At 52.0% G+C, this 24,210-nt stretch overlaps 1 protein-coding gene across 3 annotated transcripts in view; it reads right to left on the bottom strand.

The window, feature by feature from the left end:
• Notch3 (notch receptor 3) overlaps positions 1-24,210 on the bottom strand; it is a 48,399-nt gene that overhangs the window by 3,307 nt on the left and 20,882 nt on the right. For all 3 annotated transcript variants that reach the window (XM_021655513.2, XM_021655514.2, XM_021655515.2), the window contains 15 exons: positions 23,920-24,121; positions 23,650-23,797; positions 23,083-23,267; positions 21,407-21,539; positions 21,077-21,334; positions 20,878-20,996; positions 20,034-20,599; positions 17,143-17,475; positions 14,897-15,051; positions 14,399-14,621; positions 13,072-13,156; positions 11,353-11,515; positions 9,823-10,127; positions 8,033-8,180; positions 638-735 (listed from right to left, as the gene is read on the bottom strand). In XM_021655513.2, the coding sequence (XP_021511188.2) occupies positions 638-735; positions 8,033-8,180; positions 9,823-10,127; positions 11,353-11,515; positions 13,072-13,156; positions 14,399-14,621; positions 14,897-15,051; positions 17,143-17,475; positions 20,034-20,599; positions 20,878-20,996; positions 21,077-21,334; positions 21,407-21,539; positions 23,083-23,267; positions 23,650-23,797; positions 23,920-24,121 (3,121 nt within the window). The remainder of the gene's footprint in view (positions 1-637; positions 736-8,032; positions 8,181-9,822; positions 10,128-11,352; positions 11,516-13,071; positions 13,157-14,398; positions 14,622-14,896; positions 15,052-17,142; positions 17,476-20,033; positions 20,600-20,877; positions 20,997-21,076; positions 21,335-21,406; positions 21,540-23,082; positions 23,268-23,649; positions 23,798-23,919; positions 24,122-24,210) is intronic.

Below are 24,210 nucleotides of genomic sequence, written 5' to 3'. Positions count from 1 at the left end.
AAAAAAGAAAAGAAAAGAAAGAGAAAGTTTTATATATATATATATATATATATATATATATATATATATATACACACAGCTATATTTTTTCTTTTTTCTTTCTCTATATGTGTGTATTATATAGAATATACATAGAATATGTGTGTGTACATATATATACACACATATACATATGCATATATATATATACACACACATGCATCCTGTTTTAAAAAGGAAGGGATGGGTCCACAGGTGGCGATGCCTGATGAGCTAAGTTCCAACACCAGGACCTAAACAGTGGAAAGAGCAGCCTCCCACGGGTTGTCTTCTGACCTCCACACACTTGCTGTGGCAATCGCAAACGTGTTTGTGTCAAATAAAATAATACAGGATTAGGGACCAGTCCTCCGGCAAGGTTTTTCCGACAGTCGCCCTAGCGGTTCCCTTTCCCTGAGAAAAGCGCCGAACTTCTGGGCCGGCCTGCTGAGGCTCGGCAGGTACAATGGCCGCTGTGGCTTCCCTGGTGACGATGGGGACACTGGGTGTCAGAATGCCATCCTGAGAGCTAACTGCAGGCAGGACGGGTGACCCCAGAGGCCTGTCGCTGACCCTGCGGTGACACAGGCCGTGGCAGCGCCCACCCCCGGGGGCTCACCTTGCTGTCCTGCATGTCCTTGTTGGCTCCGTTCTTCAGCAGGGCCAAGGCGGCCTCCACGTTGTTCACCGCGGCGGCCCAGTGCAAGGCCGACTTCCCTACACAGAGAGAAACAGCAGAGTCGGGCTCCCGTCGGGTCCCCACTACAGGGCGGCAGAAGTGCCCAGCCGACGGCCTGGCGGCGGCAAGGACAGCCCCGGGCACCCCCGAAGATCTAGGGAACTCCCCTGACCAGGAAGTGCCCTCTGCACGAGTGTGCACGTGAACCTGATTAAAACCAAGCAAGGGCCAGCTAGATAGCTCTGCGGGCAAGGGTGCTTACTGAACACCCTTGAGGACCCGAGTTTTAGCCCCAAAGCCCTCCTGAGAGGGAATTTCAGTAATAACGACAAAATTAGAAGTTCTGTCATCACCAGAACTTCTAAGCATATCATCAAGGGAATAAAAACCAAAGGCCGGAGCGGTGGCCAAAGTCACGTGCTGTTCTTTCATGCAACCTTTTTTTAAACATCGTATGTGTAGGGATGTTTTGCTTGCATGTATGTCTGTGCACCATGTGTGTGCCTAGTACCCATAGAGGCCAGAAAGGAGCACTGGCTGCTCTTCCTAGAGGACCCAGTTCAATTCCCAGCACCCACATGGCAGCTCACAAACTGTCTATAATTCCTGTCCAGAGGATCCAACCCCCTCACACAGACATACAGGCAATCAAACACCAACGTACAAAAAAATAAAAATAAACAAATTTATTTTTTTAAAAGATTTTGGATCACGTGACTCACAAACAACCGCACATCTTGCGCAATCATCATGACCTGAGATCAAGGAGCAAGCTGAGTGTCCTGTGTGTACCTGCAACCCCAGCTCAGGTTGGGGAGCAGAGGTCACCGGGACTAAGCGACTTCCAGCCCAGCAGAGAAATGCGATCTCTGGGTTCGGGGAGACACCTTGCCTCAAAGCATAGGCGGGGAAGCTGGGCGTGGGGGCACATACTTTTAATTCAAGGACCAGGGAGGCAGAAGTAGATGGATCTCTGTGAGTTTGAGGCCAGCCTGGTCTACAGAGCGAGTTCCAGGACAGCCACAGCCTCATAGTAAGACTGTCTCAAAAACCAAAACAAACAAACAAAAATAGGCAGAGAGTGACCAGGAAAGGCACCCCACACGCTCTTCAAGTCTCTGCACCTGCGCACACATGCACACAGACACACTCAGAAATAAAGAATCAATATAAAGATGGCTCATCGAGGCTGTATTTTTGTAAAATCCACAAGTAAAATGGGAAATATGTATAAACGCGTAACTGTTATTTATGATGTGTACTAAAGGGCTCCTACAGCAGTAATAAAATGATAAACCCGGGGGTTGAGTGTGCGGCTGAGCAGTGCAACGCCTTGTAGCATCCATAAGAACCTGTTCTATCTCCAGTGCCACCAAAATAAATTCCAAATAAATTCATTTCCAAAAAAGATACACCTTTTCTCCAACCAAGGACCATGTATGGAGATAACCTAGAACCCCTGCTCAGATGTAGCCCATGGCAGCTCAGTATCCAAGTGGGTTTCCTAGTAAGGTGAACAGGGACTATTTCTGACAGGAACTCAATGGCTGGCTCTTTGACACCCCCCCACCCCACCCCGAGGGAGGAGCAGCCTTGCTAGGCCACAGAGGAGGACATTGAAGCCAGTGCTGAAGAGACCTGATAAGCTAGGGTCAGATGAAAGGGGAGGAGGTTCTCCCCTATCAGTGGTCTTGGAAAGGGGCAGGGAGGAGATGAGGGAGGGAGAGTGGGATTGGGAGGGAGAGAGGGTGTGATTGGGAGGGAATGAGGAAATGGGATACAGCTGGGATACAAAGTTAATAAACTGTAACTAATATTAAAAAAATTTAAAAACTAAAAAAAAGAGAGATATACCTATGACCCATAAACAGGTGAAAAGCCACTCAGGCTCAGGTCCCAACCAGGAAAATGCAAACTAAGGCCACAAATGTTCAGATACACAAATGTTCAGGCCGCAGTATAACACACAGAAAAGAGAACAGGAAAGGCTAAATGCACGGGATAAAGGACTGAAGGCAGGCAACAGACAGCTGTGAATGAAGATCTAAAGCTAAGTGTTCTAGTTCTGATTCCGTCACGGACATTTGTGGTGGATAAGTGCCTGAAATATGTTCAATACTGAAAGTGTAAAATTTACTGTGGAGCTTCAGAGCTTGTGTACATATATATTTGTATGTGTGTGTGTGTGTGTGTGTATGTGTGTGTGTGTGTTCATAAAGTTGTACAGACTTTGGGTCTGGTTAATTTAGGTATATGACAGTTTTATTTATTTGCCAGTTTTTATATAATAACGTTTTTATAATATGGAATATTCACAACACGCGCTGGGACCTGTAGTTCAGTCAGTAGAGTGTGTGCCCGACACGCATAAAGCTGTGGGTCGCGGCACCAAGTAACCCACTCACAGTGGCACAACTCGTAACCCCACAACTGGGGTCTATTTGCCTTACAGTCTTCACTGAATGAGCTAACGCAGCAACCTCACGTCGGCCTGTCTGCTGTGCTGTCTACCCAGCGTTACCTCCAGCTAAGGAGTCCACGTCACAGCCAACCGACAGTGGACACCAAGCCGGACGGCGTGTGCTAGCCAGCTCCCGGGCAGGCTCATCATTAGCTAGCTTGCTATACAGCTCAGGATCACGTACCCAGGAAGCAGCGCTGCCCACCAGGGGCTGAGTCCTCTGGCATCAGCTAACAACCGAGACTCTTACGCTGCTCTGAGCTGACACTCACTTCTCCGGGACTCTAGGATCAAGCTGACAGTTCACATTAACTAGGAACGTGTCTCAAAAGTGTTATTCTTAATATCTTTTCTTGTATATATACAAGAAAATAGATATTTTTGTTGAGTCATGATCTATAGTCAATTAATCAATTTTTACAATATTTCCATCACCGTTATCATCCATCATTGGCCAGCCCCCTCACATCTCAAGCCTTAGGTGATTGTTCATATGGTTTCTGTCTTTATATTCTATCTATATTGCTTATTGTGGCTGAGCTTTTTCTTTAAATTTTACTTATTTTACTTTTTAAAATTATGTGTACTTATGTGTTTGCAAAGAGACGGTGCATTTACGTGCAGGTGCCTGCAAAGCCCAGAAGAGGGCATCAGATCCCCCGGACCTAGAACTACAGGTGGTTATGAGCTGCCAAACTTAGGTGGTGAGAACCCATGTCAGGTCCTGTGCAAGAAGAGTATATGCTTTTAACTACCGAGCAGTCCCCAGTTTCTCTTGTTGTGTAAGACAAGGTCTCAAGTATCCTAGGCTAGCCTGTAACTCACTATGGAGCTGAAGATGACCCTAAACTTCTGATCCTCCTGAGTCCAGCTAGGTCCTGAGCATTGGGATTACAGGCGTGCCAAGGATTACCGTACGATAATCCTAATTAACTTTAAGTGGTGGTAGTGATTGAACCTGGAACTTTGTGTACCTTAGGCAGAGAGCTCCATCGGCCGAGCTGTATCCATAGCCCAGTATTTTAAACATTAGATGAACTAAAAGAAAACTTAGCTCTTTGTTTGTCCAAGCCGGTTTTCAAATCTCCAGCAGCCCCAGGTGGCCACTGGCAGACAAACTGGACTGGGCCAGAGTTCTAGTTGCCAGCCCTGAGCTAGTCATTCTCAGCGGGCGGGGTTCTAGTGTAACACACAGCCGGTTAACCCATGGAGCTCTGGACTTACATTCTGGATCTTTGTCAACGGTTAAGTTTAATCTCAGCCCCTTAGATGGACCCTCTTCTGGGGCACTCTTACTGCCGCTCCCCTCGTCACGCTTGTCAGCATTAACACCGTTACAGAGAGATCAATGCCCCCCAATCCCCTAAAAGCAGCTCAGGTGACCCCGAAAAGGAGACTAACGGGCCATGACCCCTTCAAATCATCCCTCTTCTTGCCCCTCTGAACATTGTTTTCAGAATGGAAACAGCTGGACTGAGGCCTTCTTTGCATCGATTAATCTCTCTGTCTCACCAGCTCGGATCGGCTTCACATCCTTTAGGACCAGATCTGCCTTGTCTGCCTCAGTACTCCACAGTTAAAAAGGACTAGCTCTGGCCGCTGCGAAGGATGTGTGCCCCCCCCCAACAGTGCTGCTTCCACGCCAACAAATCCTAACTGCTCTGAAGTGGGGCCGAAAGACACAGAGACCAGCCAAAAGTTCCTTCTGGTTTTCTCCCACTCTGACTCCTCCGGATCACACCTTCCCCCCTCATCCTCATTCTCCTCATACTTCGGTTTTCACCCTGTCTCTTAAATGTTTTTCTTCCTGAACTTCCCCCTACACCCAAACAAAATGTTTCACGCAAGCTCTCCCAGTGACTCGCACCCTACAGCAGCTCCATCTGTTCCTGACGCATCTGCAAAGAGACCTTGTCAACGCTGTGGAGAAAAGGGACCGTTATCTTTCATTGCGGGCCAGATGCAGTTCTTCACATTGGTCCTTTGTGGTCTCCTCTTCCCTTCCTTTGATGCCCTGTAGCTTCCCACTACTTCTGCTATCTCAGTTTAGTGCAATAGTCCTGGCAGGTTTTCCACACGTTTTCTCTCTCTGTGTATGCATGGTTTTGTGTGTGTGTGTGTGTATGCACATGAAGGCTGGATCTTCCACCATATTCACTGATCCAATCCAGAGCTCCCTGATACAGTCAATCTCGTTAGCCAGCTTGCTATAAAGATCCCATCTCTGGAATTACCAATGGCTGTCACACCCGCTCAGCATTTACACAGGTTTTGGCAGACCCGAACTGAGATCCTCAGCCATACATAGCAAGAGCTTTAACCCCCTTCTCCTCCTTTGCTTTTGGCTTCTGACCAAAGCCTGGACACTATCCCCTGATTCCCCGAGCCCTCTCCCTTGTCCTCCGAGGCCCACTCCTCCCTCAGCTCCCACCAGGCTGCTGCTTTCCAGCCCCATTTCAAAAGACATGGATTTCCCTTCCTCTTCTCCATCTCTCTGTTCCAGGGAGACTGACAGCTCCCCCGATCTGCTGCTTTTCTACCAAACTCTAATAAGATTGTGTCTGAGCTTCTTTCTGCATCCATTTCTAAATCCCTTCATTGATGAAACAAAGGGCCCGAGAAAGAAGCCCAAGCTGCTCAGTGACAGGAGAGGTGAGACGCTGCTGGCGGAATGCTGCCCCTCGGGCCAGAGGGCACAGCACAGGCCTTCACCCAACACACAGACCAAGCGCACCCAAACACACAGCTCAATGCTGATGAAGGTGAGAACCAAAGTGTACACCAAACAAATTTCTGTTAAGTGTCTGAGTGTGTCGACAGCTATGTGAGGCCGTCGGATACAGGGACAGCTTGCCGGGGCTCCGCTCAAGACAAGCAGGCCGCTGCCAGGCAGCTGCCCTCAATGACAGATTACCACATTCGCCAGCTTATTGCGCTTGTCCAGCAGGTAGCTGGAGAGTCCAACAGAGCAGCTAGATGGGCTCAGGGTGCATCACAAATGGTTAGAGCACTTGCTTAGAGTGAGCAAACAAGCATCAGAAAGCATGTGATATGAGAAAGCATCAGCTTTCATCCCCAGTGTGAGAAAAACAAACAGCTGATGATGAAATGTTCTCCTTACAGGACAGGGAGAAAATCTTTGCAAGCTATTCTTCTAGCAAAGGATCATTATAGATAAAGAACTTAAAATATTAAACACCTAAAGAATAAATAACACGGTCAATAAATTAGCCAGGTAATTCTCAAAAGAAGTGCCATAGCCAATAAACAGATTAAAAATGTTCAAAGGCCAGACATGCTGGCACATGCCTTGAGTTCCAGCACTCTAGAGTCAGAGGAAGGTTGAGCTCTGTAAGTTTCAGGCCAGCCTGGTCTACATATCAAATTCCAGGCTAGCCAGGACTACATAGTGTGACCTTGTCTTAAACAAAATGGCAGCAACAACACCACCAAAATTGCCACCTATTTTCAGCCATCAAGAAAAAGAAAATACAAATCAAAACTATACTGAAATGGCCAGGCGGTGGTTGTACACACCTTTATCCTAGTACTCAGGAGGCAGAGGCAGGCAAATCTGTGAGTTTGAGGCCTGGTGTACAAGTGAGTTCCAGGAGAGCCAGTGCTACACAGAGAAACCCTGCCTCAAATAAAAACAAAAACAAACAAACAAACAAAACACTATACTAAGATGCTACCGTGATGGGTTTCATCAAGAAAACAGCCAAAGCCAGGCAGCAGTGGTGATGCCTTTAACCCCAATGCTTGGGAGGCAGAGGCAGGCAGGTCTCTGTGAGTTCGAGGCCAGCCTGGTCTACAGAACAAGTTCCAGTACAGTCAGGGCTACATGGAGAAACCGTGTCTCAAAAAACCAAAAAGAAAATGAAAACAGTCAAGAAATGGAGGAATGGAGGAAGGAAGGAAGGAAGGAAGGAAGGGAGGGAGGGAGGGAGGGAGGGAGGGAGGGAAGGAGGCAGGGAGGAAGACAAACACTAGAGGAAGGGTCCTCACGCACTACTGATGGGATGCAATTACTGTAGCCATTATAGAGAATGCTGCAGAGGTCCTCAAAAACCTAAATGTAGAACCACCCTGTGTTCCAGTTCTGGCGCTCCTGGGCTCCTGGGTCGGTACCCCGGAATCTGAGTCGACATACAATAGAGATCCCTGCACACCCATGCCAACTGTGGCACCCACAGCACTACTCCCAGAAGCCACACTGAGGAATCAGCCTGTGTGCGCACCAGTACTGAGTACAGGTTACTCAGGTGCCCCTCAATACGGTGAGCAATGGAGGTCACTCAGCCAAAACAGAGAAGGAAATTGAGCTGGGCGTGGTGGTAAATGCCTAACTTGGGAAACAGAGGCGGGAGGATCTAAGATTTCAGGATCTCTGGCTACATAGTGAGGTGGAGGCAAGCCTAGGTTATAGGAGACCTTCTCTCAGAAGGAGGGGGGGGTCAGATGACACAGTTCTCAAGAAATCGGTGCAACTGGAGAGCACCACAGTGAGTGAAATAAGCTAGACTCAAAGACAGATACTTGATCAACTATTCGGACTCTATATAGGAGGAGGGGGAGGAAAGAAGGATCACATGTAAAAGGAGAAGTAGACCCCTTGGGAGGAGGAAATGGGGTCAAAAAGGGGGAGAAGAACAGGAGGGGGAGGGTGGAGAAAGGGAGAGGAGGGGAGGGGAGAGAGTAAGGAGTATTTGTTGGGGAGCCTACACTATTTCTGAACTAGAGGCACCCTAGGGGTCCTGTTCCGTCCATGTAGGAGTCCTGGCCTGCATACCTGAGCAGCACAGATGAGCTCATATTACGAGGGCAGTAGCACCCACACACCCACATACACACACACACGATTCAGCACTTACCCAGCTCATCCACGGCATTGACATCGGCATGGCTGGCAATGAGCTCTTCCACCATGCCCTCCACCGCCAGGCGGGCCGCCAGGATCAGTGCCGTGGAGCCATCTGCCATTCGGGCATCCAAGTCAGTGGAGCGGTTCCTGATGAGAATCTAAGAACAACACCAAAGGCAGGACATCACGCAAGAGCAGAGGAATGTGCAGTGCTCTGAGGGCCCCAGACCCCACAGCCCTGGAGCCCAGGAGCTGCAGATACTTCCTGACTCAAAGTGGGGTGATGCCTGCTAAGCACACTGTAAGTCAAAGATCTCCTCATTCAGAATGGACTTATGCAACAGTGTGGAGGAGGCTAGGGAGATGACTCGGTGGACAAGTGCCTGACTTCAGATCCCAGAGCCCATGCCGAAAGCAAGACTTGTGTGCCTATGACCCCAGGGCTGTGTGGGAGAAGACAGAGGGTCAAGAGAGCTTGCTGGTCACCGGCGTGACTCCAGGTTCTGTCTCGAAAGAGACAGATGGAGAACGATAGAGCAGGATGCCCAGCAGCTTCCTCTGGCTTCTGCAAGCTGGACAACAGGTGTGAGCATGCCACACAAACACACACAAACCACACACAACCTAACACGCACTCACACACGCATACCAGCACTTAAAACACCAAAACGAAAAATCAAGTAATGCCATAATAAAACACAGCGCTCTGTATGCTACATTAAAAAAAAAAAACAATGGAACTTTGTTCATTTCTGTCTCTAAGACAGGGTCCCACTACGTAGCTCTGGTTGTCCCGAAACTCACCATGTAGGCTGGCCTCAAACTCAGAGAGATCCACCCGCCTCTGCCTCCTGAGTGCTGGGATGAAAAGGGCGCACCACTATACCCAGGCAAAAACAATGGGTTTAACAACCCTAACCTTCAAAATGGCAGAGTGCAGAGCCCTCTTCAAAGTGTTGAGGAGACTGTTGTCAGTCTACAGCTGAGCAAAAGCAGCTCAACTAGGACATAACTGAGCGCTTGCCTAGCATGAGCAGGCCATGGTTCCGATCCCAGGGAGAGAAAGGGCAGTGTTGCTAAGTAAGAATGTAATGCCAGCATTTGGGGGGGGGGGCTGAGTCATGAGGATTATGTGTTCAATACCAGCCTGGACCGTACAGGCTAGTCTCCGAAAAACAAAAACAAACAGACAAATATATATATATATCACTGACCATCATGTACTTCACCGAATAGTTCACTGACTGAAAGTGAAAAGGCAGAACAACTGATGCTCTAAGCAGAAAAATCCATGTCAGAGAGCCAGAGAGATGGCTCAGCAGGTAAAGGCTTGCTGCCAACCTTGAAGACTTGAGTTTGATGGAAGAAGAGAACCAATTCTTAAAAGGTATCCCCTGACTCCACTTGTGCTGTGGCACACACACGCACACTAACTAAATGTAATTTTAAAGATACTTTTTAAAAAAATGTAGCTGGTAGTGGTGGCAGTGGTGGTGGCACACGCCTTCAATTCCAGCACTCAGGAGGCAGAGGCAGGCAGATCTCTCTGAGTTCAAGGCCAACCTGGTCTACAGAGTGAGTTTCCAGGACAGCCGGGGCTACACAGAGAAACCCTGTTTTGAAAAAAAAAAAAATGTATATCTCAGTCAGGCACTCCCTACTCTTGGCGAGCAATGTGTCCCAAATATTCCTATTTCTGGATGACAGAACAAGCTTTGCCGGACGGATCAGGGCTCAAATCCAGGGGCACCTGATGCCTACCCAGCAGCTCTGCAGTCTCGAGAGACAGGCCTGGCTCACCTGGAAGACACCCTGAGCGTCCGCCGTCACCGCGGTGTGCAGAGGCGTGCGGCCCGAATGGTCCTGGGCGTTGGTGTCGGCTCCAGCATCCAGGAGCCGCTTGGCTGCATCCGCGCGGGCATAGCGTGCAGCCAAATGCAGAGCGGTTTCGCCGGTGCGGTCAGTTCGTGCCCCGAGCTGGGCCCCCTGGCAGATCAGATCTGATATAATGCTGGCCGATGTGTCATCCCCCTCATCCTCCTCGGCTGGCACCGGCTCCAGGGCTCCCCCGCAGAAGGAGGCCAGCATAAGCGGGGTGAAGCCATCTGCAAGGACCAGGAGGGTGACGTCAGAGGGACTGTACTGTGCAACCAGGACACACAGCCCCTCAGGACGGAGGTAAATTCTCCCGACTGCAAGGCTGCCCCACCAAGAGGGACCCCCGGAGCAGAACACACAGCATAAAGGGGAAGGGTACCACCTTTCCCCAGCAGCAAGTCCTACTCAGACCAGCCGGGGTCTGGTTTCTCCGCATTTAGAGCCCCCTAGCTACACTGATTGGCCCAGGGATAAGTACGTGGTTCCATCCACCCAGTCAGAACTATTCTGAGAGGGTCCTGACAAGCTGCACAGCTGAAGCTAAGTGGGAAGCGGAAAAAAAATTCAACATACAGGATCTAGGAGCTTGGTGGGGAAAGGTGCCTGCCATCAAACAGGACCACCTGACCCCAAGCTGTGACAGGAGAGAACCAACTCCAACCAGGTGTCCCCTGACTTAGCACACACAAATAGTACTAAGTGTGTACTGGTACTCTGCACTAGTACACACAAATGGGTGTAATGTTTAAATAGATCCCAGCTGAGGGGGGGGAGGGTGGCACACACATTTAACTCTAGCACATGGGTGGGGGTAGAGGCAGGCCCCCTTTGAGTTCACAGCCTGATCAGCCCAGCCAGGGCTGTAAAGTGAAACCCTGTTTCAAAAAGAGAAGGGGGGGGCAAAGAATGGAGGGAGGAAAGAAAAGGAGGGAGGAAGAGAGGAAGGGAGGGGGAAGGAAGGAGGGAGGGAGGAGGAAAGAAAAAAGAGTGAGCTGGGAGGTGGTGGCACACACCTTTAACCCAGCACTCAAGAGTCAGAAACAGGCAGATCTTTGAGTGTGAGGCCAGCCTGGTCTACAGAACGAGTTCCAGAACAGCCAGGGCTACACAGAGAAACCCTATCTCAAAAATGAAAAGAACAGGAGAGAGAGAGAGAGAGAGAGAGAGAGAGAGAGAGAGAGAGAGAGAATAAAGAAAATAAATGAAAGAAGAAAATCTCAATCTCACTTTAAAAAAATGTTCAAGACCCAAATTTCCTCAAGGTTTTCATTTACAGGCCAGGTGTATTCTGCTTTACTTGAGCTACTTTGCGTTAGGATCTTATTACTTATAACTGGAAGTCTGGCTTAACACACACAGGGCACAGAAGGCCAGACACTGCCAGAATGTAGCCCCGCATGTGAGCGACCACAGGAAGGACCAATGAGGAGGTCCTTGGGGAGGCACACTCACCAGGGCCACGGACGTTGACGTCCATACTGTCGGCATCTGCGTCCCCCTGAGGTGGAGTCAGCGCCATGGCTGGTGCCACGCGGATATCAGCAGCAACCAGGTGGTGTTGGGTCCACTGGCGACAGTCCACAGGCTCCTCGGCTGCCACGCCGGGCTCCTCTACCTGGAGGGACACCATGTAAGTGCTAGGAATCAAACACAGGTCCTTTGGAATAACAGCCAGCATCTAATTGTTGAGCCACCTCTCCAGCTTCCAATTTTTTAAAAAAAAATATAAATAAATAAATAAATAAATAAGAGCAGAATATTTGGAATTTTTTAAAATTATAGGCACTCAGTCCTCCTACTCTGGAAACTACAGATCCCTAGTGAAAGGGACATGGAAGCTGGAGGCTGTGACACAAGCCTGTAATCCCAGCTTCTGGAGAGGGTGAGGCAGGAAGACTTTCTCTTTCTACTTTAGCAGCCCTCAGTAGATAGTGTGTGTGTGTGCATATACGTGTGTGCATGTGTGTTTGTGTGTCTGTCCACATGTATTAAAGCCAAAGAACTACTTCACATATCATTATTCAGGCACTGTCCGTCTCTTTGTTGTGGCTGTTTTATTTTTTATTTTTCTATTTGAGACAGGGTTTCTCTGTGTAGCCCTGGCTGTCCTGGAACTCTGCAGACCAGACTATCCTCGAACTCACAGAGATCCACCTGCCTCTGCCTCCCAAGTGCTGGGGTTAAAGGTGTGCGCCAGCGCTGTCCATCCTGTTATTCGAGGCTAAGCAAGCTAACCAGCTGGGCATTTGCTGGTTTGTGGGTCTAGGGATCAAGCTTAGGACCTCAGCACTTTACCAACCGAGCGAGCTGGAAAATGGAGGGCACAGTCAAAAGGCGTGGCCCCTAGAGATGAACAAAACCCCGTACCGCAGGGGACACCTTCAGGCTGGGCACTCAGGTTGTGGGGACCCTCAACTATAAAATTATTTTATTGCTGCTTTACAACTGCACTTTTGCTACTGTTATGATTAGTTAAAAAAAAAAAATCTGTGTTTTCTGATGGTCTTAGGTAGTCCCTGTGAAAGGGTCCTTTGACCCCCCTACAAAGGGCTCACAACTCACAGGTTAAGGGTTACTGCTCCAGGGTGACCCGAGGCAGACCTGGGAGCAGGAACTTGTGTGAAGAAGAACCAGATGGAGAAGGGGAACTCCATCCACCCAGGGAACCCATGGCAAATCTCTGTTCCTCCTAACAAGGCAACAGGGCCACATCAAGAAGAAAATGAGCCAGGTAGCGATGGTGCACGCCTTTAACCCCGGCGCTCAGGAGGCAGGTGGATCTCTGAGTTGTGGCTACCCAGAGAAACTCTATCTCGAAAAAGCAAAAAGAAGAGGGAGAGGGAGGAGGAAGGGGAGGAGAAGGAGAAACAGAAGATGGAGAAGGAGAAGATGGAGGTAAAGGAGAAGGTGGAGAGGATGGAAGAGGAAAAGGAGAAGGTGGAGGAGGAGAAGAAAGAGGAGAATAAGGAAAAGGAGAAGGTGGATAAAGAGAAGAAGGTGGAGAAGGAAAAGAAGGAGAATGTGGAGAAGGAGAAGACGAAGAAGCAGAGGAGGAGAAGACACACAGTTGTGGCAAAAGAGAGAGAATGAAGATTTCCCGGGGCTCTCCAAGCTGACCAGGAAGTGCAAACCTGGAACCCTGGGAAAAAGAGTGAGAGAAGCAGGCAATACCTTCAGCCTCTTGGCTTCTGGGCACTCTGAGTCCATCCAGTCTATGGCCACCTCCCCCATCAGATTCTCACCCTTGGCCATGTTCCTTGGGGGAAACAGGAAGAAAAAGACATAAGAAAGTACACTAGAGACATCTGGTCTGGGGGGAAGGGAGAATTAGGGATTCGGTTCAAGCAGGTCAGAGGCAGGTCAGGAGTTGAGGAGGGTCTTGGGTTGTTGACAAACATTCCAATGAGGGATGGAAGAAGGAAAGAGATGAAGTTGCAGGAATCGTGGCAGGTGTCAACCAAGATGTTTTCTTTTTCCATTTGTGTGGGCACACGTAGGTGTGCAGGGCTGAGGCTGATAACTAGAAATCGCCTTCCGTCTCTCTTCAGTCTTGATCATGGAGGCAGGGTCTCTCAATCAAACCAAGAGCTCATTAACGTGGCTAGCCTTACCAGTCAGCTTGCTCTAGGGATCAGGACTCCACCTTTCAAGGCAGGCTGCCATGCCCACTGAGCAGTTAGGGAATTTATGAAATTTATGCAGGTTCTAGGGACCCAAACTCCAGTCTTGACATCTGCTCAGCAATCACTTAAAGTACCGAGCCATCCCTCAAGCCCCAGGAAACCAGAATCTTAAGGTGAACTAAGAATCAGGAGTGTCCCACAAAATGGACCCTGGCTAGATGAGGGTACATGAGACAAACTGCAGGGCACAGAGGTCACAGAGGGACAGTGTCAAAGGTCACAGAAGAGGAGCTACTAGCATGACAAACAGGATGGATAGCCAGGATTGTAAATGTCATGATGAGGAGTCAGGGGTCATGGAAGCCTAGGGAAGGGTTACAATCAGAATACGGTTATAGGTATTGAGGGACAAGTCAAGTTGGAGGCTTGGGATTGAGGATCACAGGAGAATTAACACTGGTCTGAATTAAAGCAGGGGTCTGAGGTGAGGTCAAAGGTATAGGTGGGTTGAAGGGAGAGGTAATCCCAGGATCATCAAGGATACAGTCCTCTTTGTCAGGGACAGGCTGAGGTAAAGACAAAGTCTTGAGGTCAGCAGTCATATAAGAATGAATCAAGATGAATTCTGGGAGGCTCAGGGAAAGCTATGAGCCAGGAAATGAACAGAAACAGAAAATAAGGTCAAGGGTCAGGGACCAGGGGTGATCCCCAGGGATCATGGAGTCATAGGTCAAGAGGATTAACACTGAAGTCCCAGATGGAGTCTGTAGTTAAAGTCAGGGTAGGGTCAGAGGTTAGAATATGACCAACGCGGATATAACCCAGAGCTTGCAAGCGCCCCATAGCTGGGCATGCAGAGCAGACAAGGTTCTCACTTCATGCCCAGTGCGTCTTGTCCCACAGGCTCCCTCCGGCCCTTGTGACCAGCTGCTATGTCCTTGTGCAACGCAAAACCCTCGGGGAACCAGAGGGTACTGTGCTCCCGCTTGCGTCTGGCCACCATGACACCCAAGATGAAGATGACCAATAGAAAGACGGATCCGGCCACCAGCAGCGGCAGCAGTGGCACGCTCTGCTCTGGAGGCTCCAGCGGCTCTCCTGTAAGAAGGAAGCAGCACGTGAGCCTGCAGCCACGCAGCAGGGCGGGGGCAGCGGGGCGGGGACACCGGGTGGGATTTCAACCACAGCTATGGCGCATGGAAGGCGAGGGGCAGGGCAGGAGGGGAGGTGTCGACTTTGAGTGGCTCTGCTCTGTGGGTTGGCTTAGCTACGCGGCAGGGCGCTAGTCGGCAGGCTGGGCTGGAGCCAGCAGACAGGCCTCTGCTCACAGGGCTTCAACCACTATCTGGGTCAGTCTCTTCTTCCCACCTCACCTCGCACATCCCGAAGTGGGTAGGGGAAATCGAGTCGCTCCACGGCGGACAAGGCTCCCAGATAGTCAGCAGCGCTCTGGGCGTCAGGGAAGCAGTGGTCGTTCTCGGGTGACTGCAGGCAGAGCCGGTTGTCAATCTCCAGCATCACTACAGAGCTGTGGGGACAGAGCAGAGGGACCCCAAGGCTCGGCGGTTGTCTACATCACGCTAGACCCCCAGCCTCAGAGAGCCGCTTTCCCCTCCACTCTCCACGTGTCTAACACCCACCCAACTCCCAGCTGGAGACCACTGTCCCATTGGTCACCAGTGTACCCAAAGCTGTGAATCCAATAAGGGGTGCATTCGCCCTGGTGGGGACCGTTGGTGTAGCCATTGGCTGGGACCGTGGACCCATGTCCCAGCTTCTCTAAAGCTTGCTCTTTCTCCTCTATCTTTTTTCGTGGTGTTGGAGATGGACTCAGGGCCTTGAATGTGCAAGTGATACTCTACCACTGACCACACGCTCTGATGTCCCTCAGCCCTCAGGTTTCAGTGCCCCCAGAGTCCTTTATTTCCTTCCCTCCTGCTTCCTTGAGTCTCCCTTTCTTTCCTTCCAGTGACCCCCAGTACCCAGTTGTCTTGCATCTGTCTTCAGCGCTCACCCATCTCCTCCTCCTATCCCAAGACCCCTTAGGACAGCAAGCTTCAATGTGGCCTCTGCTTCTCACCCTGGGTCCTCATCGCTAAGCCGCCTCAGCCAACAAAGGGCACAGGCACCACCACAACCATCTCCTCCACCTCTGGCTGCATGCAACCAGAGCCTACAAACCACAATACCGCTAAAGTCCAGCCCTCCCTTCCCCGTCCCAGCCCACTCCTCAGGCCCTGAGACACCCTCAACAAATACCTCTCCCACTTCAGATTCCCCCTACCAGGTCACCAAGGAGTGCTGTAACTCTCATGAGATGGGGAGAGGGAAAAGAAGAGGGAGACAGAGAAACAGGGAGGTCAAGGGTGATAGTGTATGCCTGCAATTCTAGTATTTGGGAGGGCTGAGGTAGGCCGAAGCCAACCTGGGCTACACAGCAATCTTCAGGCCGGAGCCTGGACAAACAGAACAAACAGCAAGAAGAAGAAGAGGAGGAAGAGGAGGAGGAGGAAGAGGAGGAGGAGGAGGAGGAGGAAGAGGAGGAGGAGGAAGAGGAGGGGGAGGAAGAGGAGGAGGAGGAGGAGGAAGAGGAGGAGGAAGAAGAGGAGGAGGAGGAGGAGGAGGAGGAAGAGGAGGAGGAGGAAGAGGAAGAGGAGGAAGAGGAGGAGGAGGAGGAGGAGGAAGAGGAGGAGGAGGAGGAGAGGAGGAGGAGGAGGAGGAGAGGAGGAGGAGGAGGAGAGGAGGAGGAGGAGGAGGAGGAAGAGGAGGAGGAAGAAGAGGAGGAGGAGGAGGAGGAGGAGGAGGAGGAGGAGGAGGAGGAGGAGGAGGAGGAGGAGAGGAGGAGCTAGCAAAATGGCTCAGTGGGCAAAGTGCTCACCGCGCAGGCCCGACAACCTGATTTGAAGTGCTGGCAGCTACATAAAGGTGAAAAGAGAGACCCGGCTCCACAAAGCTGTCCTCTAACCTTACATACATGCAGTGGCATGGCACTTGGGCATGTACATCATACACATGAGAATACTTGTGTGTGGGGGGGGATTCGAGACAGGGTTTCTCTATGTAGCTTTGGCTGTCCGGGAACTCGCTCTGTGGGCCAGGCTAGCCTTGAACTCAGATCCACCTGCCTCTGCCTCCCAAGTGCTGGGATTAAGGGCGTTAGCCATCACCACCAGGCGATAATAAATGCTTTTAAATTAAAGTTATTCTTTAAAGGCCCACACGCGCCTTTGACTGCTTTGAAAATAATCTGCCTCTTCTGGTAGGGACAGTAGCACTAGACCCGATGTGCAATTTTTGCAACGCCACCCCTCACCCCATCTTGTAGCCTCCCCGTATTCTCTCCAGAGGGACAAGCTTTCCTATCTGGAGGCATTTCTCAGTGTCACCGCTAGGAGATGCTGTCACCTGCGTTTGAAGGGTAAAATTCTAGCGCTGCAGCTAGGCTCCATGTAGGGTACGCAGGATGAGCAAAGAGCAAACAGCAAAGGAGGCAACCCGACCGCCAAGGCTGTGCAAGAAGCTTTGCCAAGGATCGCCCTAGGCTAAGAAGCGTGAAACACAAGGTCTGGATCACGGGTGCCCAGCCCACGGCACGCAGCGCTGGGCCACAGTCACTCACCCGATCACCTCGGGACCCAGCTCGCGCCGGACCCGGGATTCGGAGCCAGGGCTCGGCCGGTGGTAAGGAAAGACCATGGCCTGGCCACGCGCGTCGAGGCGGAAGCGCAGCGAAGTGCGCAGAATAGCGCTGAGTCGCTGCAGGAAGTCGGCGCTGGACCGCAGCAGCTCCTCGGGCGGCAGGAGAACGGTGAGGACCAGAACCCCTCGCGCCAGAAGGGCCGGGACCTCGCTGGCACAGTCCAGCCCATCCCAGCCACACTCCTCAGTGTTGCAGCCCTGGTCGCAGCGGCCATCTGCAAAGTGGTCGGCGCAGTACTTCTCATACACCGGGCTGGGGGCACAGAGCACAGGATCAGAGATTCCCCCGGCCACCTAAAGGCACCCGCAGCAACGAGCAGTGCCGGTCAGTGTTTGCACAGGGTGGGCACAATGTCTCTGCTCATGTCAAGCTTTCCGCAAATGCAGTCGTTGGCTGCATAACCACGGTTCTGTGTTCCTACTTTGAAATACTTGGGTCTAAAACTATTTCAGAACTCAAATTAATGTGGGCTTTAAAATATTTGAATATATGCTTAAATAGTATATATACAAGTAAATGAAATATCTTTTTTTTTTTTTTTAGGGTTTTTGTTTTTCAAGTTTTTTCAGGACGGTTTTTTCTGTCCATCCCTGGCTGTCATGGAACTCGCTCTGTAGACCAGATTGGCCTGGAACTGCAAAGATTTGACTGCCTCTGCCTCCCAAGTATTAGAATTGAAGGCGTGAGCCGATGCCACCTGGCACAGAGATTTATTTATTTTGTGTATGAGCGCTCTATCTGCATGTACACCTGCACGTCGGAAAACGGCATCAGATCCCATTATCGCTGGTCGTGAGCCACTGTGTGGCTGCTGGGACCTGAACTCAAGACCTCTGCAAGAGCAGCCAGCACTCCTAACCGCTGAGCATTCTCCCCAGCCCCTGCACTATCTTTTTATAAATATTTTCAGGTTAAGATAATATCTCATGTAGCTCAGGCTGGCCTCAGACTCCCTGTGTCAGCCGGACATGCTAGCACACACCTCTAAACCCAGTTCTCCAGAAGCAGGGGCAAGGATGTCGTGGTGAGTTGAGGGCCAGCCTGATCTACATAGCCAATTCCAGGCCAGCCAGGGCTACACTGTGAAACCCTATTTTTTTTTAATAAATAAATAAAGCTTTGTAGCCGAGGGCAATCTTGAGCTTACCCTCCTGCCTCCACCTGCTGAGAGCTGGGATCGCAAGCATACACCCCCCTCACAGTTTAGGTGGGTGTTCGGGACCACAGCCAGGGCTCTGCCCATATTAGCGAGTGAAACACCACCAACTGAGCTGCATCCCAGCCGTCTGCCCACAATTTATGTCGGGCACCTCAGGGACGAGGTCTGAGAGTAAACATGAAAACACACACCCCAAAAGTAACTGTGTTTTTAGTGTGCCTGAGTTGGGGGGTTATTTTGCTCCACACCATTGAGGTTACTTGGCCACTAAGCTACTCCCCAACCTGTGCCTAAATTTTGACTGCAACTTGTCAATGAGGTAAACGAGGGGATTTTACAGTGCAGCATCCTGCCCATGCTCCACATGATGCAGGGTTTCAGATCTGAGATTAGGGGTGCTCAATCTATCAATGTATCAACTCTTAACTGAGCCCTGCTCTGGGCTCCCACGTTCACCAAGATGCCACCCACAGATCCTTGCCCCAGAACTGGCATCCTTGCGGGTAGAAAGAGATGTGGCAGGAGATGAGGAGAATATGCAACCTTCCAATTAGGTGACAATAAACGGTAAACATAAACATACTCGTGCTACTATTTGGAATTAAACACTGGGAAGCAGGGGCAGTGCTGGGCCACCCAGGAGTCATTCTCAGTGTGGATAGCACCATCTTCCTGGGGAAGTGGGAGAAACTGCTTAGGGAGAGAACAGGTCAGCCGGTAGGAGGAAGCACAGCATTCCCAGGAAAGAGCAGAGGTGGAGCACCTGAGGGACGGCAGAGCTCAGGGTGACTGGGGTGCTGTGAGGAAGGGGAAGGTTGAAATGGAAAATAACAAGGAGCCAGAGGGGGCTGGAGAGATGGCTCAGTGATTAAGAGCCCCGGGTTCAATTCCCAGCACCCACATGGCGTCTCACCACCATGTAAATGGGACCTGATGCCCTCCTCTGGCCTGCAGGCATTCATGCAGACAGAGCCCTCCTATACACAAAATAAGAAAACGAGTTAAATAAGCAGACAAAGGTGGGAGAGGGTTCCAAACAGAGGGCACACACAACAGGCTAGCGATCAGGCAGATGAATGGGCAAGAAAAAGCACAGGGAGCTGGCGTACGATGGCCCCAGAATCCACAGGGTGGAAGGTGAGGGCAGACTCCTACAAGGTGGTTCTCTGTCCTCCGCACGCACGCAGACAAATAAGTAAATGAGATGTTCTGCTTGCTGGTTTTAGTTTTGAAACGGGGCCTCGCTGCGTAGCCTTGGCTGGCCTGGAACTCACTGCGTAGAGCAGGATGCCCGTTTATTCACATAGGGATCTGCCTGTCTCTGCCTCCCAATTGCTGGGATTAAATGGGTGGGCAATTACACCCAGCTTAATTTTTAAATTTTTCAGAAAGACGTATTAGCAAGTCGTAAGTATGGACAGATGTGATATGCAACTGCAGGCAGACAGAAGCAAATGGGCGGGCGAGATACGTAGGTAAAACATAAATGGGCAAAGATGAGGCACGTAGGTGGAAACGGGTGGATGAAACCGCAGGTGTCCTGGTGGTAGCAGGGACAGACCCTCAGATGGTCCAAAGATGGACTGACATGCAGAATGGGCCAGGTGCCAATCACTGACCGACAGTGCGACATACAGACGGACAGACTCACTTGCAAGTGCGTTCGCGGCCACCAGAGTAGCAGTCAAAGTTGTCATAGAGGCAGGCTGGAGAGCTGCAGGCCGGGTCGCACCGGCTGTTGTTGAAGAGACGCCAACACTGCAATGCCTCGCACTGCCGCCAGGGGTCGTCTACGTTCAGAGAGCAGTCACCGCCGTCCCAGCCACAGCCCGGGCTGTTGCATTCGCGGTCACAGTTCTGGTCCCCTCGCTTGGCCTGGCAAGTGGCTCGCGGGCACCGTGGCTCCTCCGGGACCTCAGGGGCTGTGGACGGGGTCTCGCAACGCAGCCCAGCCCAGCCCGGAGCGCATACACAGCGGAAGAAAGGGGCACTCTGTGCAGACAGGCACGAGCCCCCGTGCAGACAGGGGGCGGCCGCACAGCTAGCATTAGTAGCTCCCGGGGGCGACGCCCTAGAGGCCCGGCAGGAGGGCCCGGACAGCCCGGGAGGACAAGCACAGCGTGGCCCGCGGGCCGTCTGCTGACATGGGATACCCACTGGGCACTGCAGCTCTCGGCAGGTGTGTGCCACCCGCTCGCAGCGCAGACCCCAGAATGGCTAGTGATGGATGGGGTGAAGGAACCCAAAGACAAAAAAATGGCAATGAGAAGAAACAGGAGGGTGGGAAAGAGAGAGAAAAGTGGAGGTCAAGACTTGAGAAGCCATGACCCCGCCTCTCCCAACCTCTCCAATTCCAGCAACCTTCCCTTCCCCAGGAGGCCAATGGGCAGGCCACAGTTTCATTAAGTACACCCAGCGTCTCGCAGAATCCCTTGGCCTTCCACTTTTCCCTTATAGATATACCCTTCCCAAGGGCCTCCATTTCTTCCACTTACCTGGACACAGTGACAGGTGAAGGTCAGCCCACCTCCCCGGCCCGGACTCGGACGGCACTGGCCTCCATGCTGACAGGGCTGGGACTCACAGGGGGACAGAGCAGTCTGACAGCGAGGCCCTGGACAGGCAGAGGCGGGACGCTCGACCACAGTGGCAGAACCACGGTCGGGTTCCTGGCCAGAGTGTCTGCGTACTCACCTGTGAAGCCAGGATGGCAGAGACAGTGGAACTTCCCCCCGGGATCCTGCACGCAGTCCCGAGTGTGCGCCGCGTGGCAGGCGCCCGGGCGGCACTCGTTGATGTCTGCCTCGCAGCGCAGACCTGTGTATCCTGGGGGGCAGTTACAGCGGAAGCCGCCCACCAGGTCCACGCAGGTGCCATTGTGGAGGCACCGGACACCTGAGTCCACGGATGGGCCTGGGCCACAGTCGTCCTCATTGATCTCACAGAGAACTCCTAGGGGGTGGGAGAGTGGTCAGCAGAGTCAAGAGACTCTTGTCCTGTGCCCCAACCCCGGCCTTGACGTACCGTTTGTGCCAGGGGGACAGGAGCAGAGGTAGTGGGCCACAAGGTCTATACAGGAGCCTCCGTGCTGGCAGGGCTGGGAGGCACACTCATCCACATCGTGCTCACAGCTGTCCCCAGAGTAGCCGGCTGGACACTGTATCGAGGCAAGAGAGGAACTCACTCAGCCCCGGGGGACAGCCATGCCGGGGCAAACCTGTGAGCACACAGAATCCCAGCACAAACGGACATACCTAGACATTCAAAACACAGCCAGTAGAGAGGACGGACTTACCCAGCTCAAGGAAACACACTGTGCTTGTTATTTTTTATCAACTCGAACAAAACCTAGACATCTCTGGGAAGAGGGAATCTCGCTTGAGAAACGCCTCCTCCAGACCGGCCTGTAGCATGTCTGTGAGCTATTTTCTTGACTGCTGACTGCTGTAGGAGGCCCCACCCCCTAGGCGGGTGGGCCTGAGCCGTGTAAGAAAGGTAGCTGAGCAGTCCAAGGAAGCAAGCCAGTAAGCAGCATTCCTCTGCGGTCTCTGCTTCAGTTCCAGCCTGCAGTTCCCTCCCTACCTTGGGACCTTCCCTGGCTTCCCTCAATGATGGACTGAAGCCTGGAAATTGAAGGAAATGCCTTTCCTCCTTCAAGCTGCTTTTGGTCGGAGTGAGACTGGGAAGGACACAGCACACTCAGTACAGACGGACATATCCTACCCCAAATCACACACCCAGACACAGACACCCACAAGTCACTCAAACCCACAGAGGCACCGCCCTGAAGACAGAAGCTCACACAAACATGCCCGAACCCTTCCATAAAGGCATGAGGCTGAGGAGCTGAAGAAGTGCTTTGGTGGGTAAGAGTGCCTGCTGCACAAACATGAGGATCTGAGTTCAAACCCCAGCACCCACTTACAATGCTTGCTGGGGGTGAGGCCACACACACACAACAAGAGGGTCACAGGGGCTCACCAGCCTAACAAAGTAGAGTGACAGAGGATACTTGATGTCTTCCCCTGTGTGTGTGTGCCATGTGCATCCAGTGCTCATACACACACATAAAGCCACAAGAGGAGAAGAAAAGGCTGCGAGGGCTGGTGGCACACCCCTTAATCCCAGGACTCAGGAGGCAGAAGCAGGCAGATCTCTAAAAGTTGAAGAAGAAAGAAAGAAAGAAAGAAAGAAAGAAAGAAAGAAAGAAAGAAAGAAAGGAAGGAAGGAAGGAAGGAAGGAAGGAAGGAAGGAAGAAAGAAAGAAAGAAAGAAAGAAAGAAAGAAAGAAAGAAAGAAAGAAAGAGAAGAAAAAAGATGAAGAGGAAAGGGGGAAAGAGGCACACAAACAGATATGGCAGTGCACACCTTCAACAGCAGCACTTAAGAGCCAGAGGCAGACAGATGTCTGTGAATTGGAGGCCGGCTTGGACTATACAGCAAACCCAGGACAGCCAGGGCTACACAAAGAGACTATGTCTCAAAAAAACTAATCAGAAACATAAAAACCAGACATGCAGTCAAGGGATGAAGCTCAGTGGTAGAGGGCTTGCCTGCCACACATGAAGCGTCCCTGTTCCCTCACCTCGGAGGGAGGGAGAGCGGGAGAGACAGAGACACACAGAGAGAGAGAGGTCCACTGACAGGACTAAAAAACACACCCAAGCATGACCGCCTCCTCTCCCTGAGAGGCACACTTACCTCGCACACAAAGCCCCCCATGTAACCACGGCAGGTGCCCCCATGCTGGCAGGGCTGGGCTGTGCAGGGGTCCACCTCCTGCTCACAGTGGCTACCCGTGCGGCCCTCTGGACACACACAGTAGTGGGAGTGGTCTTGGTCCACGCACTGCCCGCCTGCGTGACACAGCTGCTCCACCCGTACCCCTGAGAAGCAGAGAGTGACGTCAGGCACAGAGGTGGCCGTGCACCCTTCCCTCTTCCGGCCGCAGGATACCTACATCCAGCAGCACCACTGTCATCAACCGCTAGTGTCTCACCCACACTCCAAAGGCTCTCAGGTAACGGGTCAGCTGGCCTGGCCTCCTTCCACAACACACGACGCTGCTGCCTCTACCACCTCAGTCACACACACGCCATCCAGCCGTCTAACCATGACCGATACGATCCCCACCCTGGCCGGCTACTCTACACGCACACCGGGCCACACAGCTCACTGGACCCGTGTGTTATGTGGCACCTTCATCGGGCTTAGACCAGCAAGAGGTGCGAATCACCCTCCACCCCACACGCCACATGCTCTCCTCACCCATCTGGGCTGCAGCCTCTCTGCAGGGCAGGCTCTGCACGTCACAGAGGCGACCACTCCACCCAGGGAGACAAACGCAGTAGGCCCCAGCCTGGACACAGCGACCCCCGTTCCGACAGGGTGCCTGGCTGCACCAGTCCACTGGGTTCTGCAAGAGAAGCCTTCAAGGTCAGCGCTGCGGGAGACCCTGGAAACGAGGCGGGCACCCCCCTTCAGGATGCCCCGAAGGCCCCGCCTCAGCCCTGACTCTTCCCCCAAGACGCCACCCACCTGACACTGACTCCCAGTGAAGCCCTCTCGGCAGGTGCACTGAAACCCTGGGTGGGTGGGGTTGCAGGTGCCCCCGTGCAGACAGGGCCGGGAGAGGCAGGGGTCAGCCTCATACTGGCAGTGGGTGCCTGTGTAGCCAGGGCGACACAGACAGCTGAAGGAGTTCACGCCATCCACACAGGCCCCTCCGTTGAAGCAGGAGCTGGAGGGCAGGATGAGAAGGTCAAGCTCCCCCACCTGGAGGACCATCTGACCCTCCCAGGATTAAGTGCTTCCCAATTCCTGACCCTC

The sequence above is a fragment of the Meriones unguiculatus genome, chromosome 17, assembly GCF_030254825.1.
Source record: "Meriones unguiculatus strain TT.TT164.6M chromosome 17, Bangor_MerUng_6.1, whole genome shotgun sequence".
In the NCBI taxonomy this organism is placed as follows: domain Eukaryota; kingdom Metazoa; phylum Chordata; class Mammalia; order Rodentia; family Muridae; genus Meriones; species Meriones unguiculatus.
The sequence above is the reverse complement of the archived record's forward strand: the minus strand, read 5'-3'. Positions and strand labels throughout refer to the sequence as shown.